Raw genomic sequence first — 15779 nt, 5'->3', positions numbered from 1 at the left:
GTGTTATTCTCTGAAAGTTTTTAATGTTGTTTCATGCTATCAGTAATCATTAAACATGTAATCAGCCTTTTTTTCTGTTTGAACTACAATGCATCATATAGTGAGCATCGCTAATACACTACTTTTCAAAATGCATTGTGGGATACATTGAGTGGGCTATATAGTGAATGATGCTCACTCAGATTTCCAACAGCACTACAAAATGGCGTATTCACTATATAGTGAATAGGGAGTGATTTCGGACACAGCCAGAGAGATCAGAGAGTTCCGGAATGTAGTGACATCATCAGGGCAGAAAGCTCTCTGATGTCACCGATTTGTTCCTGTAATAGTGAAATGAAGCCAATCGTTGGATGCGGCCACATTGGATTGGACAATCAAACAATCCTAATAACTTCTAAACCACCGAGTCAGAAATAAATATGGCTGTAAATATGTTTTTAATGCTGTAAAGTCTGTTTTTATGGCTGAGTGTGAACGTGACTTCCAGTCTTTCTGCAGCCAGACTGAAGTGGATTCTCAAAGAACAGCAACTTTTAGCACTTTAGCATAGGCTTCATTTTTACTGACTGGATGTTGGCCGTTAGGGAAAACCTTTGATTCTGTAACCATCAAACACAAAAAAAAACAAAATCTAGACTTTCTGTTTTAGAGTCAATATGATTTGTGAGGTGTTTGTAAATTTACAGAACAAAAAGCCAAGAGATAGTTTCTGTTGTTGTCATATCACTTTTTATACTTTATAAATGCAGCATCTGGTCAGTTTAACTCTTTCACTGCCATTGACATCTATAGACGTCAGTTCGACGTCGAACGTCGTACGCCATTCACGCCTTTAGACGTCTATTATGTTTGCCGGCTGGCAGTATGAAGCTCTCTGCTCTGAAAACGGCCGGCAGTGAATGAGTTAATTATGTTCAAATATGTTGTTTCTTTGTCTATACCATTAAGCAAAAAATAGCATCAACTAAAATAAAGCATGTTTGGTTTTGCGAATTTTACCATCATGCATTCTCCTCCTGTTTTTCCTGCTTCATCAATTAACTGTAAATATAATTTTCAGAGTAATCAATTCCTAAAATAAATGTTAGTTGCAGCCCTACGTATAGAAATGCTTACTTTTTTAAAGACAGAATCTAGATATTTTATTGATCTAAAAAGACTGTTATCATCAGTGTCGGTGTATAGTATCTCAAAGACTTTTCAGGCCATCTCAGGTCGTTAAGCCCTGTTTATCATGATAAAACAAGCTGATGCAAAGACACATTCATCCCTATGTAGCACAAGTTTCTGATCCACTGCAGCGTTTGTCAGTTAGCGTCTCTCATCCAGCACAAATAACCCAGAGGACGGAGTTGGCTCTGCAGTTCAAACATCTTCCTCTGGTTTAACTTTCATCCAAATCTCCAAAAGCTGCTGAGTGAATCAGCTTCATTTCCTTAAGAAGAGGAAAAAAGAGGCGTTAAGATGTCTGCAGGGCTGAATCACGGACACGAGCTGCCTCAGATTCACTCTAATCAGGATTATTTATTTATTTATCTGTTTGTTTGTTTATTTATGAGATGCAAACCACCTCTAACACTAATTATTTCCAGTATCTGCGCTCTCCTCGTCCCTGGCAGGCAGAGCCGGAGACAAACGGGTCAACGTAAAGTCAGACAGTCGCTGCGGCTCAGCCAAGAGTCGAGCCAATCACCATCTGATTAGCTCTCATCAGACGGTGGACTCCTGCAGAGAGGAGGAAGAGGAGGAGGAAGAGGAGGAGGAGGAGGGCTGACACTGAAAAGATGCTCCCCTCTTCCTCTCTTCCTCTCCTCCTCTCCTCCTCTTTCTGGCTTCTTAATTAGTATTCTGCTTAATTAACATGCAGCCAGCGTCCTCCCCTCATGTTCCTCCGCGTCACGAGGAGGAGGAGGAGGAGGCTCCTGTATCCCTCCGCCTCCTCAAGTAGTCCCCGAGCAGGAAGGAGGAGGAAAAACACAAAGAAGAAAACAAACAGGCTCTGTCTGTTTTTATCTGTTTCTCTGACGTCCTTTTAAGAAAAGATCATTTCCATCCATCCATCCATCCATCCATCCATCCATTTCCTCCCTCCTCTCCCTCCATCTTCCTCCTCCTGGCTCTGCAGACTCGTTAAATCAAACACTTCCTGTCTCTGTTACAGTCAGCGTTTGGTGTTTTATTACTCCGTGTCTTCACACTCTCCAGGTTTATCTGTGCTGTTATTTCTGCATCCTCTCCCTCTGCGGCTCCTCTTTTCTCTGATGCACTTTCCTCTCACAAACCTGGAAACTCGACACTTTGATGTTTGCGTTTGTTTTGCAGCTCGGGGGAGGAAATGTGCTCTGAGCCGCTCTGATTCCAGGGAGGAAATCTCAGAAATGTGCGAATACAGATTTGACCGAAATTTGTTGGAAATTTGGGAAACAAGCATCAGAGGAACAAAGGGTTTACTTTAAAGGTCCCTCATAAAGACAAACATGTTTTTCTGTCCTCTGTTTCTGGACTTGAACCACGCTTCAGCCTCCAAACCCAGAGTGTGTGGAAGAGAAAATCCTCTGAGTTATTTCTGTGACTCAGATCAGAAATGCTGCAGAGTCAAGATGTCAGCTGTTGTAAAAACCGGAGCAAAAGAGAACAGAGGCTGCTTTTTGTTTTTATCACCTACATGAGCAGGGGTCTTCAACCTGTGGCTCTGCAGCCTCATGCGGCCTTTTGACTCCTTTGCAGTGGCTCCTTGAAGCTTAAAAAAAACTGTACTTAAAATGAAGAATTTTTCTTTTTCTTACAGAGTATTGATAATCAAACACATTGGCATTAAAATAAAAAAATGTGAAAAATTTTGCACATTTTAATATTTAATTTTTGCAATTTTTTTAAAATCTAAATTTTGTAATCTTTGATTATTCATTACATTTTATTTTTTTGCATATTTTTGATATTTCATCATTTTTTTTAATTTTGGCAATTTTTTTAAGAATTCAATTTTTTTAATTATTACAATTTTTAATTCTGGTTGAATTGTGAATTTTTTTAGCAAGTTTTGAAATTACTTTTTTTTTCAGTTTTGCAAATTTCAATTTTTTTTTTCAGTTATAGCATTTAAAAAAAAAACATTTTTTTTTAGTTATTACAAATGTTTTAAATTCTGATGGAATTGTGAATTTTTTAGCAAATTTTTGAAATTTCTTTTTTTTCATTTTTGCAAATTTCAATTTTTCCAAATATTTAAAATAAAAAAAAATTAAATGTGTAATTGTATAAATTCAAAAGGATTCTTGTTTAGACATGTATTCACTATATTTTTTTAATTTTATCTATTTTCATTCATTTGCTTTCCTTTATTTGTTTCGGAGGGACACTGCACATTAATAAACATTTCATAAAAATGTAAATGCACCAGAGTTGTCCAAAAGGCTAGTTTACATCGGCTGGCCCCCTCGCCAGAGCAGTATAGGCTAGTACCTGGTAGGGAAGAAATAAAGGAGTCTTAAAGGTGAAGATAAAGTAGATTTTATGGCTCCTGACTGACTTTAATCCAAGTGAGCTGAGGCTAAATGGCTCTTTTGAAAGTAAAGGTTGCAGACCCCTGATCATGTGGTAGCTTTTGATGCTAATTAGTTTTCCCGTACCGCTTCACCACAGGCTGCTTGAACTGGGTGTCACTACAGAACACCAGGAAACGGTCTCTACCAGCAGATCCTGACCCAGCAACAGTCAGGGTGTCATCTGTTGGCGATCAGATTTAGGGTTTATTGCGAGACATTTGACTTGGATCTCTTGCAGATTCTTCTGGAGCGCTCACCAAGAGTGTTTTGGTGTTTTTCCGCCTCTACATTTTCTACCAGTCTGCAGCTTTACCCCTGAACAACCTTCAGGCAGCCAATCAGAACAGAGCTTCATTATCCTAGCACCCCTGCCCGCTAAGATCATTACAAACAAAACACACCAGATGTGTCACGTGTCAACTTAACTCACTGATCTGACTGGTTAGAGTCCACTGGATCAGAAATCCAAAGCCCTGTTTTCACCAAGCGGTCCATCAGGACAGGCGGATCAGTACAGTTTGGTACAGGTCGGATCTGTTTACCCTGATCCTGTTTGTATTTCCACAGCCAACCTTGTCCTTCTTGGTAGACGGCGTGTAAGCTACATCGATATGATAGCTGCATCAGCTACGTAATAGCGTAACACAATTGTATGATTTCTGTGATTAATTTTGTAGTGATGGTGGACACTGGAGCCTAACTGTCAGACAGAAAAAGGACAGAAGAGCAGAAGAAAGAGAAACAGGAGAGAGATAGAGCACGAGCTAAAGGATAAAAGGGCTAATGTGTATGTGCTAATGTTTCCTCCAACCCACAGTCAGCAGTTATTCTGCAGTGGTCTGTTCAAACTTGAGAGTCTATCAATAAAATGAAGAGCCAGGTTACGTTAGCTCTGCTTGGTGAGGTTGGAGTTGGTAGATGAGCTCTGGTAGGACAGAACCAGGATTCACTAACGTTACACGTTACAGACACGTCTCAGAGCACCGGGCTGCCGATAGTGCTACATATAACCAGCTACTACAACGTTTGCTTGATGTCGTGTTTCAAACCGTAGCGCTACGTTACTGTACTGATAATACTTTACCTCAGCACGTTATATCCTGCATAAAGTTTGACTCGAACAAAGACAATTTGTTTCCATCTGATCTCCATTTAATTCCAAAACAAACACACAGTTTTTAGCAGTCAGTTACGACAGTGTGCGGAGACTCCAGGCCAGAAGGTGGCGAAGGAGAGCACTTAAAACAGATCCTCCTCACAGCATCTTTAAAAACACCAACTGAGGAAGACATAGAGTCAATAAGTTTTGTTAAAAAAGATAAAAGTATTTGAAAATATTTGTCCGTCTGAAGTTAAATCTGTCCGCTCTGAATGTTGAAACTTGTTTTCCACAGAGATTCAGACCCTTTGGAGTTACTGCAGTGACTCCACCTGTTGGTTCATTTTTAATTTAAATAAAAGAGTCTGTGGACGTCAGCGGAAGAAACGTTTCCTCTCAGTGTTTAGAGATGACTTTCTGAAACTGAAGATGGATAGCTCTCTGTCCTCCTCTCCTCCTCTCCTCTCCTCTCCTCCTCTCCTCCTCTCTGCTCAGATTCATCCTCCTGCGTTGTGTTTGTTTCTCCTTCTTCTTCTCCTGTTTTATTTCCGCCCGTGCTGACTGAGAGCAGCTCCAGTTAATTAAAACTGGGCCGGGAAACAAACGCCGCTCCGCCAAACCGGGCTCTCCACTTCAGAGGCCGGCGGCTGGCAGAGCGAGCTGGGCACGTAGAGACGGGGTTTATTCATTAGCAGCCTGCAGAAAGGTATCACACCTCCGCTGAGAGGCCGCCGAGAGGCCGCCGAGCCCAGCGCCGTCCTCGTTAACGGACTATCAAAGAGCAGTGGCGTTGGAATCGGCGGGTGATTCATGGCTCTTTCTGATCCGGCGCCCGGTTCTCCCTGGGTACTGTTTGTGGAGCTGGACCAGTTTCTGGTTGGACTTTTCTTCTTCGTGTTTTGGACTCAGGGAAAATGTGCAGCTTGGCGCCAAAACGGCTCCTGTGAGGATATCTGGTCGTCTCATGAAAACTAGCGTTTGTGGTTTTCGTTCTTTAAAGAAAAGTCTGAAATAAAAAGAAATGAGACGCTCGTCTTTGAGGCATATGTTGGTCCAGCCCTGAGACGCTGTGAGGATGTCTGATGGACGATGACGTGGGCGGGAACGTGATCGCTGTGACTGCCAAATGTTCGGTTTATAAACCCACATTAGTTTTTAATCAAGCTTCAACTGCAAACTGTAACTAAATAATTCCGTTCAATTGAAAGAAAGCTGTAAAATCACACTTCCTGATTCCCAAAGTGACGTCCTGAAACTACAGATAGACTGATACGGATTTTCAGGGCCGATACAGATACCGATTATTTGTAGTCAAGGAGGCCGATATCAGATATTTGAAGCTGATGTTAATTTGCAGTTAAAGTGAAAATATTGGTGTTAAAATTTTGAGTAATACAAATTACAACACTTAACGCCATTTAAATATCTTTAAGTATGAGTTTATTAAACAGCTCCCAGGCTCAGCAGCATGTTTTATAAAGCTAAATGAAACTTTGAAAAATAAATAGCTAAAGTTTTCTACAGGAAATAAAGTTTTCAAATTTTCAACTGCAATAACTGTAATAATAATAACAGATGAAAAAAAGGCTGATGCCGATATGCTTCAAAATGCCAAATATCTGCCCTGATAATTGATCTATCCCAACTTGAGCTAAGGATGTCCTGATCTCATACACTGATCGGTATCGGCGCCTGGTCTGGCTTTTTCTGGAGGATCGGATGGCGTTGGATTTTGTTACATGATCTGGACTGATCCAGTTTTCATGTGTTTTCAGCACCGTCACACTTTACAGCTGCTGTAAACCTCCCTGTACACTGAGCTGTTCTGTATTTTTTGTGTACAAAGTTTAGCTCCAGCTAAACTTACTTTTGAAGGTTTTCTCCCTAATCTGATGACTATTTATATTTTTCATTTTAGTAGTTTTGAGTAGTTTTGTGGCTTTTGAATTTGAAATATTCAGGACTTATGTAATTTCTTTATTATTGTTTTTGTTATTTATAGGGGTGCACCAATCACAATTTTCTGGCTGATCACAGATCTTTAAAAAGCCTGATCTGCAGATACAGATTTTTATTTTTTATTTTTTCTAACTGACAGCATATATCTTCAGTGTTCCAATCTTATTTTATTGAAAATCATTCAACAATACCTGTGAAACAATAAAATCTTTATGTTTTAACTTTAACAACCAGTAAAGTGTCCTGAGTTTTAGGCCTCACAGTAAAAAGCAACAATGTCTGTCAGAGCTTCCTGGAGGAATATAAGATCAGTTTCATAAGCAAGGATGGGCTGATCCCCCAAAATTAAGGAAATCGACTCCAATGGATCGGTGCATGTCTAGTTATCTAGTTCTTTATTATGATCTGGTTGAGAGAGCAATTTTGTTGCAATATGTTTGATTTTTAAAACAAAAACAAAGGATATGTTAGTAATACTGTTGCATTATTTTTAAGGGTCTGAAAATGTAGGAATCAATGTTGGATCGGTGTCAGCAAAACATATGAAAAATTAGATTGGACTGGAAATCAAAAAAATCTGTATTGTAACATCCCTACAGGGCTCCACACTAACTTTCTCAGTTGGTCGCACCCTTTCTTTCTTTATTTAGTTATTTATGTATTTATTTGGCTGCAGTAACTCTAGCTAGCTAAATATTTTACTATAAATATGAAGTTAGTCTGCAAAAAAGCTCCAGCTAACAAAACAAGTTGTTTCTTTTATGTAACTTTGAAAGAAGACAACAAAAATGCTTCTTAAAGAAAAACAAAGAATAACAACAGTCATGCCTGTGTTTAGGGATCTGTACCAAATTAGGTACTTTTTTAGGTACCGACCGAATTCTGCCAGAATTACTGGGTACCAATTCACGTAAAATCAAAGGTTCCATGTTTTGGTACCTAAAGGCATCGTTGTGACTGTGAGGGAGTTGGAGAGTAGGAGATTTTCCATGCTGAACATGAACACAGCATTGCAAGGTTATATATTGAAGAATAAATATGTTAAATTGATTTTTTTTTATATATTTTACGATTAAACAGTTTGATTTTTTTTTTACCACAGAAACATAAGAAAGGTACCAGGCATCGGTACCGTATAATATCAAATGTAAAAGGTGCTCATCCCTACATGTGTTTACATGTCAGGTTTATCATAGACAACAAAAACATTTTCGTTGAAATAAAAATTAAAAACAGGGCTTTACATAAAACAATGACTAAAATTCTTAAATTATTTTTAAAAAGTTTACTAAAATAATCTAAAATATCTTAAATTGTCGTCTTTGTCAATCTGTGTCATACATGAACTCAATGTGGCGCCAACTGCTGGGGAGGAGGACTTACTACAACTTAAGATTTTTTTTTTGCCCTGAGTATTGGCTGCTGGTATCGGCTGCCTTCACGACTACTGATACTGTGAAATGAAGCTGGTATTAGCCTGATACTTGATACCAATACTTGCCCATCCCTACTTTTAATAACTTCAAACTTAAACAACCAGGTTGGAAAAAACTGGAATGTCCCTTTAACTGTCTTTGCACGACTTAGATCTGTAAGAAAAAATCGTTTCCTTCAGCCGTGTAAGAGTCTGTGTCAGCAAAGGGTCAATGGAAACATCAGCGAGTCTTAAAAACATCTGTTAGGCACCTCTGGTTGACCTTAAAAACACATTTCTACATGTTTCAGCATCAAACCATCATCTCTGTGACTTCCTGATGACAGCCTGTAAAGTTTCTCTGGGTTTCCTGAGACCAAACGTGTTTTTAAGCTTCAGTAAAAGAGTTCAGCAGGTTCAGGGTTTCCCTCAGACATGTCACACACGAGCTGATGTGAAATTAGCAGAAAGCACACCCTGTCCTCACACAGCTGAGAGAAGACGCTTAACAAAAGAAGAAACGTCTCTCAGCAGGAGTCCGCAGCAGCCCGCGCTGAGCAGACATTCAGAGAAAACACCAAACGCTTCTTCTGAGCGAGGATTTACTCAGCTCTGAGTTTAGATCGACGCCGTTCCCCCCGAGCTGTCAGAAACTCAGACGCCGTCCCTTCAAAGAGTCTGAATCAAGAGTCTCCAATTACAGGCTCTCCTGCAAACAACAGCTCCGTCTTTATTTTTAATGAGCAGGAGCAAAACAAACCATTAGCTGCAAACCTCTACCTGGATCCTCCAACGCCTGGGGAGATTAGGAGGAGAGCGCTCGAGCTGCGACTGGCCTGAGTAAAAACACTTTAATCTCCCTCCGTCGCTCTGTTTACTCTCTTTAAAGTTACAGATTAAGTGTTCAGGACACTAATCCTCCAACAGATAACAAAGGGAGTAAATAAAAGCTTCACCTGACGGCAGCTTTCACACACACCCAGGTGTTAAAGTTTCTCCGTCTGTGAGTGGAGTGAAGCGCGGAGATCCACCATCTTAGCTCGCGCTGAGCTGTGACTGAAGGCTTTTATTTACAGCGTCTGACACATCAATCTGTCCTCATCCTCACAGCCGCCCTCCTCTGGAAACACTCAGAGTCACTCTGCTGCTTCAGCACTCAGCGAACACCCTGAGCTGGTACCAGAGGAAAGAGGAGACTGGAAACCAAACTCAGACCTTAACGAAGTGAAAGGAACAACCCAAAGATTTGTCTTTGGAAACATGGTCGTGGTCAGCTGTTCTTACCTTCCTCCGTCTCGTGCCACACGATGCCCTCCAGGTTGACGCTGGTCCCCGGCTGGCAGGGCCCTAAGCAGGCCGAGTCCCCCTCCAGAGCCCCTGATCCGCCTCCATCCTGGGTGTTGGTTCCTATAGACCTCGTCCTTACCACCAGCTGCTTTGGGTTCGAGGTGGGCAGGGCCGGAGGGGAGAAGGACGGGACGGAGGGCAGAGAGGATCCAGGGCCCCCTGGGTGACCTGGTGCAGGGGGGGCTGGCATCGTGAACATGGGGTCCACCTGAGAGAGAAGAGGAGGGTGGGTTAAAACCAGAAAAGAGGCTGCACGGACCGTACACTCAAGCTCAGAGCTGCAGTTCCCCCAGTGTCCACTAGAGGCTGCATCCTAAAGCGAGCCACTCCTCATAGAGCTTCATATTAAAAACTTAACATGTTTACAGCTACAAAAACAGTTTGTGTTGGGTCTGATCTAAAGTTTCAAGTTGATACCAAAACTGATCTCATCTCACTCTCATGTAAATTTAACATTCTCTGTTTCTTAATATAAGACGGTAAAATATGTTTTCAGGCACTTTTGAACCAAAGTGAAATAAAATATAATGAAACTGTATTGTTATTTCATGGGATTGTGAATATGTGATGTGTAGATTTCCAACATAAACAGAATTATAGGTTAACTACAAACCTGAGCTCTACAGCCTGGTTCAAAACATTGAATCAGTCTGAATGGATCATTTCTCCATCACTATGAGTGATGTCACTATGAGTGATGTCACACAACAGTTTACGGAATTTTGTCTTCTTAAGAGGCACTTAGAGCAACATTCCGGAACTCCTTTCTTCCCTTTAAATTCTGAAGGATGGAAGTTAGGATGAGTCAGCATTCCAAATATGGAACTCTCAAATAATAGTCCTTAAAACTCTGCTGTAGAAACAGATGGGTGACATCACAGAGACTACATCCATGTGTTATACAGGATCTACAGCAGAAATAAACATGTTTAGAGCCTGGATCACAACAGGATTTCAGTCTGTATGGATCATTTCCCCATCAGCACACACTGTTGAATCAGTTTACAAATCATTAGCCTTATAGCTTTATCTCCTTAGTGTTTCTCGAATTTTTTACAGTGATGTACTTTTTTGTTAAGTACTCCCTAATAAGTTGTGAAAAAAAGACATCAAACTTAGCGCTGTCCTATTATTATCTGATTTATGAAATACTTTTTAACAGCCGCTGAAGATGTGCTAGCTTCAAGCTACTGTTGGAAAGTTTCCTCTTGCAGAAATTTTCCAAATACTGATGGCATTTTGCTGGTTCTGGTTTTACTTTCTTCAGTTTGTGTCCCCATTCAAGCACGAAGCTGTTATTTGTGTTGTTACGCTGGTACAAGGTTAACTCTTATATTTCAGGGGTTTACCAGAATTGAAAAATCTGTTTGATATAACATTCAGTTTATGAACTTAAAATTATATTTAATTTTATTTAATTATTTTAACAAAACATTATAATACCTTTTTTTAATGGCAAAACTTTGCACTGCAACTTTTATGCTTATATCTTAAAATCTGTTTAACCTTCATTTTTGCCATTTTATTTTGTGTTATTGTAATGTATTACTATTTTTTTCTGCTTTTTTCAAATTATTTTCTTACAATATGTTTTGCTGATTTGTATCTCTGTAAAGCATTTTGAGTTTCCTTAAATTTGCCTTACCTTATATTTGAGTCAAACATTGATGGAATAAATAGTGTTGAAGGACTTTTGCCTGGTAGCTATGTTAAGTGTTTACATTTCTTACTCCTGAGTGCCCCCTGGAGTGCCCTTGTGTACACCTAGGGGTAAAAGTGCCCCCCATTTATTGGTCAAAAAGGTGTATTTTTTTTATTTGCTATTTGTCTATTCAGTTGTTTTACTGTCAAGTACACACTGTCTCTTATCTTCGTACAATTTTATTTGCTTTTATTTGGTTAGTGACATGAGAACTCCTATTCTGTGATATGTTCTCATGGTTGTTCTCTGTGTTGTGTTTTATATCAAGCTCCATCCATACATTCATACTTGTTGTACATTTGATTGAAAACTTTAATAAAAAAAAGTTTTGAAAAAAAAAAGTACTATTTTCTATAACCCTTGCAATTACCGATATGATTTTTCGTGATACTGATACTGATTATCAATCGTCAAGGAGGCCGATAACCAATATTTTGAACCGATATTCTTATATTTTATGTATTTTTTTATTTGGAATAATAAAAACTCTGACAATAAATAGCTTACTAAAGTTTTCTACAGTAAATAAAGTTTTCAAAAATATGTCTGCATGCCATCAATCAGATGGGACTGTGGGTGGGACGATGCTGGAGATACAGCAGTGACTGCTGATGGAGAAGTGTGGCAAATACCACGGTTTAAACTGGTTTCTTATCGGCCAAATCAAGTCAAATTAATTAACAAAAGGGCCTGATGCCGATATGCTTCAAAATGCTGATAATCATCCCTGCCAATTATTGGTCCGTCCTTACTCCGTATCTTTACCCTCTCCACAGAGTTAGAGGCTCGCCACCTTTGGGACTCTGAGCTAAGGCGTTAGCTTAGCCTCCTCCCTCAGTCTCTCTGGCTCCATCATTCAGCTCCGTCTCTCTCTGGTTTAATGAGGTTTAGGCTCTTCGCCGTGCTTCAGTTGGAGGAAGTGGAGACTGTGACGTGGATTATTAATGTCATTTTAATAAAAGTGAGGAGACTCCTTCTGATTGTTGGCTGGGGCTGTATAATGGCAGGATATTTCACAAGAGGAGACATTCTCTCCAAATGTCAGCGTATTCATTATTCTATCCGCTGTCTGCTCTCAGCAGCTTCTTAATATTGAGCGGCAGCTCGTTCCCAACTTTACACAGACTCAGAAAAGCCTGATTTTTCACCCCGTCTACCCCCGTTCATCTGCGTTTGTCTCTCAACAATCTCCCAGCCAGTCAGAGAGGCAGCTTCAGAAGTTTGAGGAGGGGAAATCAAAATGTATGCACAGAAGTTGCACGTTATAATTAGCTGCCACTTCAGCACACAGAGAGCTGGCGCGCGGCAGCGGCGGCAGCGGCAGCAGCAGCGGCGGCGATATAATAAGCAAACAGAGCTCATCCAGAAACAGTCCAACCTGAGAGATGAGATCCGTATGCTGGCTAAGTTTCCCGTTAGCATCTCACTCTCTGCTTCCTCCATATGCAGATTCTCCTCATCGATTTCTGAGACGCTCGTCTAACGAGGCGCTGAGCCCAGGATCTGCTGGGTTTTTGAACTTTAAGTTATTTTGTTGGCCTTTGTGCCGACAGTGCAGATGATCTAAGAGAGGAGGCTGTGAAAGGACGGAGAAATACTTCACAGGAGACGGAGTCAGGGGTCGCCTCAGTTCACGGAGGAGGGAGAGGACGTTAACCCCGCCGTTTGCTGCTCTGAGAGGAAATCTACAGCTCCGCTCGAGTCGATCATTCTCTGAACAACCTGCTCTGCGCGTCCTGAGTCTGATCTGAATAACCACCTTCATCCGTGGAGCCTGCGCCGTGAAATACTGAAACACTGAACCAAAAACGATGTATAACAGCAGATCTCATCCATTACTGCAAAAATATGAAGAAAACTCTGTTAAATTTGATTAAAACCACAGGAACTGGACGTTTTTGTTCAGTTTTCCCTTGAGGCGACAAAACCAGGATAAAAACAGGATCAGTGGAGGCAGGTTGATTTAGAAAACAGTGAAGGGAACACAAAACTGGGGTGAGAGCTAACAGCAGACACCAAGGCCACATGTGAAGAGCTTCACCTGCTGTGTGAGCTGATGGAGAAATGATTTATTCAGACTGAATTCATGTTTTGATCCAGGCTGTAAACATGTTTATTTCTGCTGTAAACATCAGCTTTTAGAATGGGTGTGTATGTAGCTTCTGCCCTTTTCACACAGCCTCTAGTGGACACTCCAGGAACTGCAGTTGATAACACTTCAGCGTGCTCATGGTGTTTTAAAAGATGTGTTTAGATTCTCTGTTTCAGTTTCTTCAGTAAACAGCGTCTGGTTTCAGCTCCGCGTCCTCGTGGTGTCTCTGAAAATCAGCGCTGATCGGATTTGAAAGCACAATGATAAACAGAGGGCAGCATGAGCACAGGACGCTAATGAGATCTGATCTGCAGAGTGTGTGTGTGTGTGTGTGTGTGTGTGTGTGTGTGAGTGTGAGTGTGTGTGGACCGTCCCTGCTCTCCCACAGCTTTCATAAAACCAAGAACATCCTGTTTTAAGTTTTCAGAGAGTGAGAGCGATCCTAACGGCTGTCAGCGGCGTGGAAACGTCTAATGAAACCCTCCGTCACCGCCGCCTCGGAGACGCGCTCTTATCTTCTCTTATTATCGTCCCAATTACAACAGCTGAGGGAAATAACTCTGCGGAGAGAGCAGCGGCAATCAGCGATGAAGGATTTTTCTCTGCGTTATGACTCAATAAAGATCACAGCGCTGACAGATCGCTCACTCCAACACTTCCTGGGTTTGAAGACGACGTCTCCTCCAGGATGAGCCTGTAAATACTGCAGGAAACAACATCTGCTGCCTTCACTGTCTGATGGAGGATTCATGCTTCTGCTGTTTCCCTCCACACATCAGTCAGCTCCTCGCACAGGTCGCGGCTAACGCTGCTAACCCTGCTAACACTGCTAGCGCTGACAGGAATATATATTTGTGCTCTTCTGTACAAAGAAAACCAAAGACTCAGGGCTCTTTGTGTGATTTCTCTTTTCCACCCGCCAAGGTTAGGAGGGAAACTGCCGCTGAAACGTAGAAATCCTGAGGAGATTCAACAGTTTTCTGACTTTTACTCAAACACAAAGACTCTGGATGGAAGAGGAATCTCTCTGAAGCAGAGCGGTCCAAAGAAACACGACAGTTTGAAGCTGCTGTGAGGATTTAGTCTGATACTACAACAAAAACTGACTCTCCTGTCCGACCCAAAGAAGCAGCTTACAGATTCAGACTTCCTGCAACAGCTGACTATTTTAAACAAGGGGAAAGTTACGAGTAGCAGCTACGGCAACTCTCTGGGAACATATTATTACACCAAAAGCAAAAGCAAAACAAATACAGAATCGTCTGCTAAACCTGAGACACATCAGTCCAGAAAGGTGTCGTCTGGAAGCACTTCAACAAAAACAATGACGTTAATGTGCAGTAACAGGTTCATGGCGTTAAACTTAAACATGCCAGCAAATATGGAAACAGGAAGTCTCACATCACGTCAGTTATTAGCCCTGTTAGCACATGTCGCTGTGATGAAACCAGTGCGGATAAGATTAGCTTGCTAATAACTAGGGCTGCAACAATTAGTCGACATAATCGACTACATCGTCATTAAAAATTCATTGACGCAAATTTTAATTGTCGACGCGTCGTATTCTTGTTTTTATTGTGGTTGTCACGTGGTGAAATCAAACACCAGGGGGTAATACTGATTTGTAACTTCAGCTCACAGCATGAGGTGCTGTGTTAGTGGAGACTTTTATGGGTAAAGATCACTAAGTTCATACGTGAGGAATATTGATGAGGAAAAATCTCCACTCCCAGAGAGCGCTGTGCGCTGACGGAGGCTCTGCATCTCCGGCTTGGACAGCCTGACAGCTCCCGGAGTTTAGCGTCTGATAACCTGATTTAGAGTCTCCTTCACTCTCTGTTACAGACAGATTTTCAGGATCTGAGCCACAAACTAGAGTCAAAACTCCCCTAACTTTAGAAAAGAGAGGACATTTATCTGAGGGGGCTCTCACTCTCAAGCTCACACTGCAGCGCTAACACTCAGCAGGAGGAGGAGGAGAGAAATAGCTCATGTAGAGAAACGAAACTTAACACGTTGTCATGGAGAGCTGGGAGAGAGTCAGGCGGGATCATACAGAGAGCAAAGCCCCAATAAACAAATAAACATTAGAAAACAAGAACAAAGTCACTGATAAGCGTCTGTCCAACACTGAACAACAACTTCATTTCCCTGTTACCTGCTTCATTCATTTTGAGATTTTTTATGTCATCATGAATGAAATAAAGACAAACAAACAAACATGACACAGGGCTGACCAATCAGAGGAGAGAACCTAACTCTGGGTAAATGCAGTGAAAATGAAACACACAGGTTGAATTTTAAAGGTCTGCACATTTTAAAGGTTGAAACACAAAATAACTGTGATTACTCGATTAATCAAAAAAATAATCAATAGATTAGTCGACTTTAAAAATAATCGTTAGTTGCAGCCCTACTAATAACCAAAATGCTAACTGTAGATTAAACACTCTTTCCCATGCTTTCTGGTTGTTTGATGCAAATGAATAAATCCTTTAAAGGTGAAATATTATACTTAAAAACAAAAACAAAAGTCAATTCATTTTGAAAATCATGAATGTGGCGTTTTTAACCGCCTAAAAACCGTATGATGATTAATTCAGGCCTGCTGATAATCC

The 15779-nt window shown here is 40.9% G+C and overlaps 2 protein-coding genes across 2 annotated transcripts in view; one reads left to right on the top strand and one right to left on the bottom strand.

The window, feature by feature from the left end:
• The window catches only part of gramd2b (GRAM domain containing 2B), an 84706-nt gene that overhangs the window by 28511 nt on the left and 40416 nt on the right, over window positions 1-15779 (top strand). The gene's annotated exons all lie outside the window — the stretch shown is intronic.
• The window catches only part of znf608 (zinc finger protein 608), a 59197-nt gene that overhangs the window by 23368 nt on the left and 20050 nt on the right, over window positions 1-15779 (bottom strand). Inside the window, exon 2 of the mRNA XM_074671322.1 lies at window positions 9305-9575. Within this exon, the coding sequence (XP_074527423.1) occupies window positions 9305-9575 (271 nt within the window). The remainder of the gene's footprint in view (window positions 1-9304; window positions 9576-15779) is intronic.

This window comes from Halichoeres trimaculatus, unplaced genomic scaffold (genome assembly GCF_033239565.1).
Source record: "Halichoeres trimaculatus isolate MK-OKI-2021-1 unplaced genomic scaffold, fHalTri1.1 fHalTri1_scaffold_5, whole genome shotgun sequence".
Taxonomy (NCBI): domain Eukaryota; kingdom Metazoa; phylum Chordata; class Actinopteri; order Labriformes; family Labridae; genus Halichoeres; species Halichoeres trimaculatus.
Note: the sequence above shows the minus strand (reverse complement) of the source record. Positions and strands in the feature narration are given on the sequence as shown.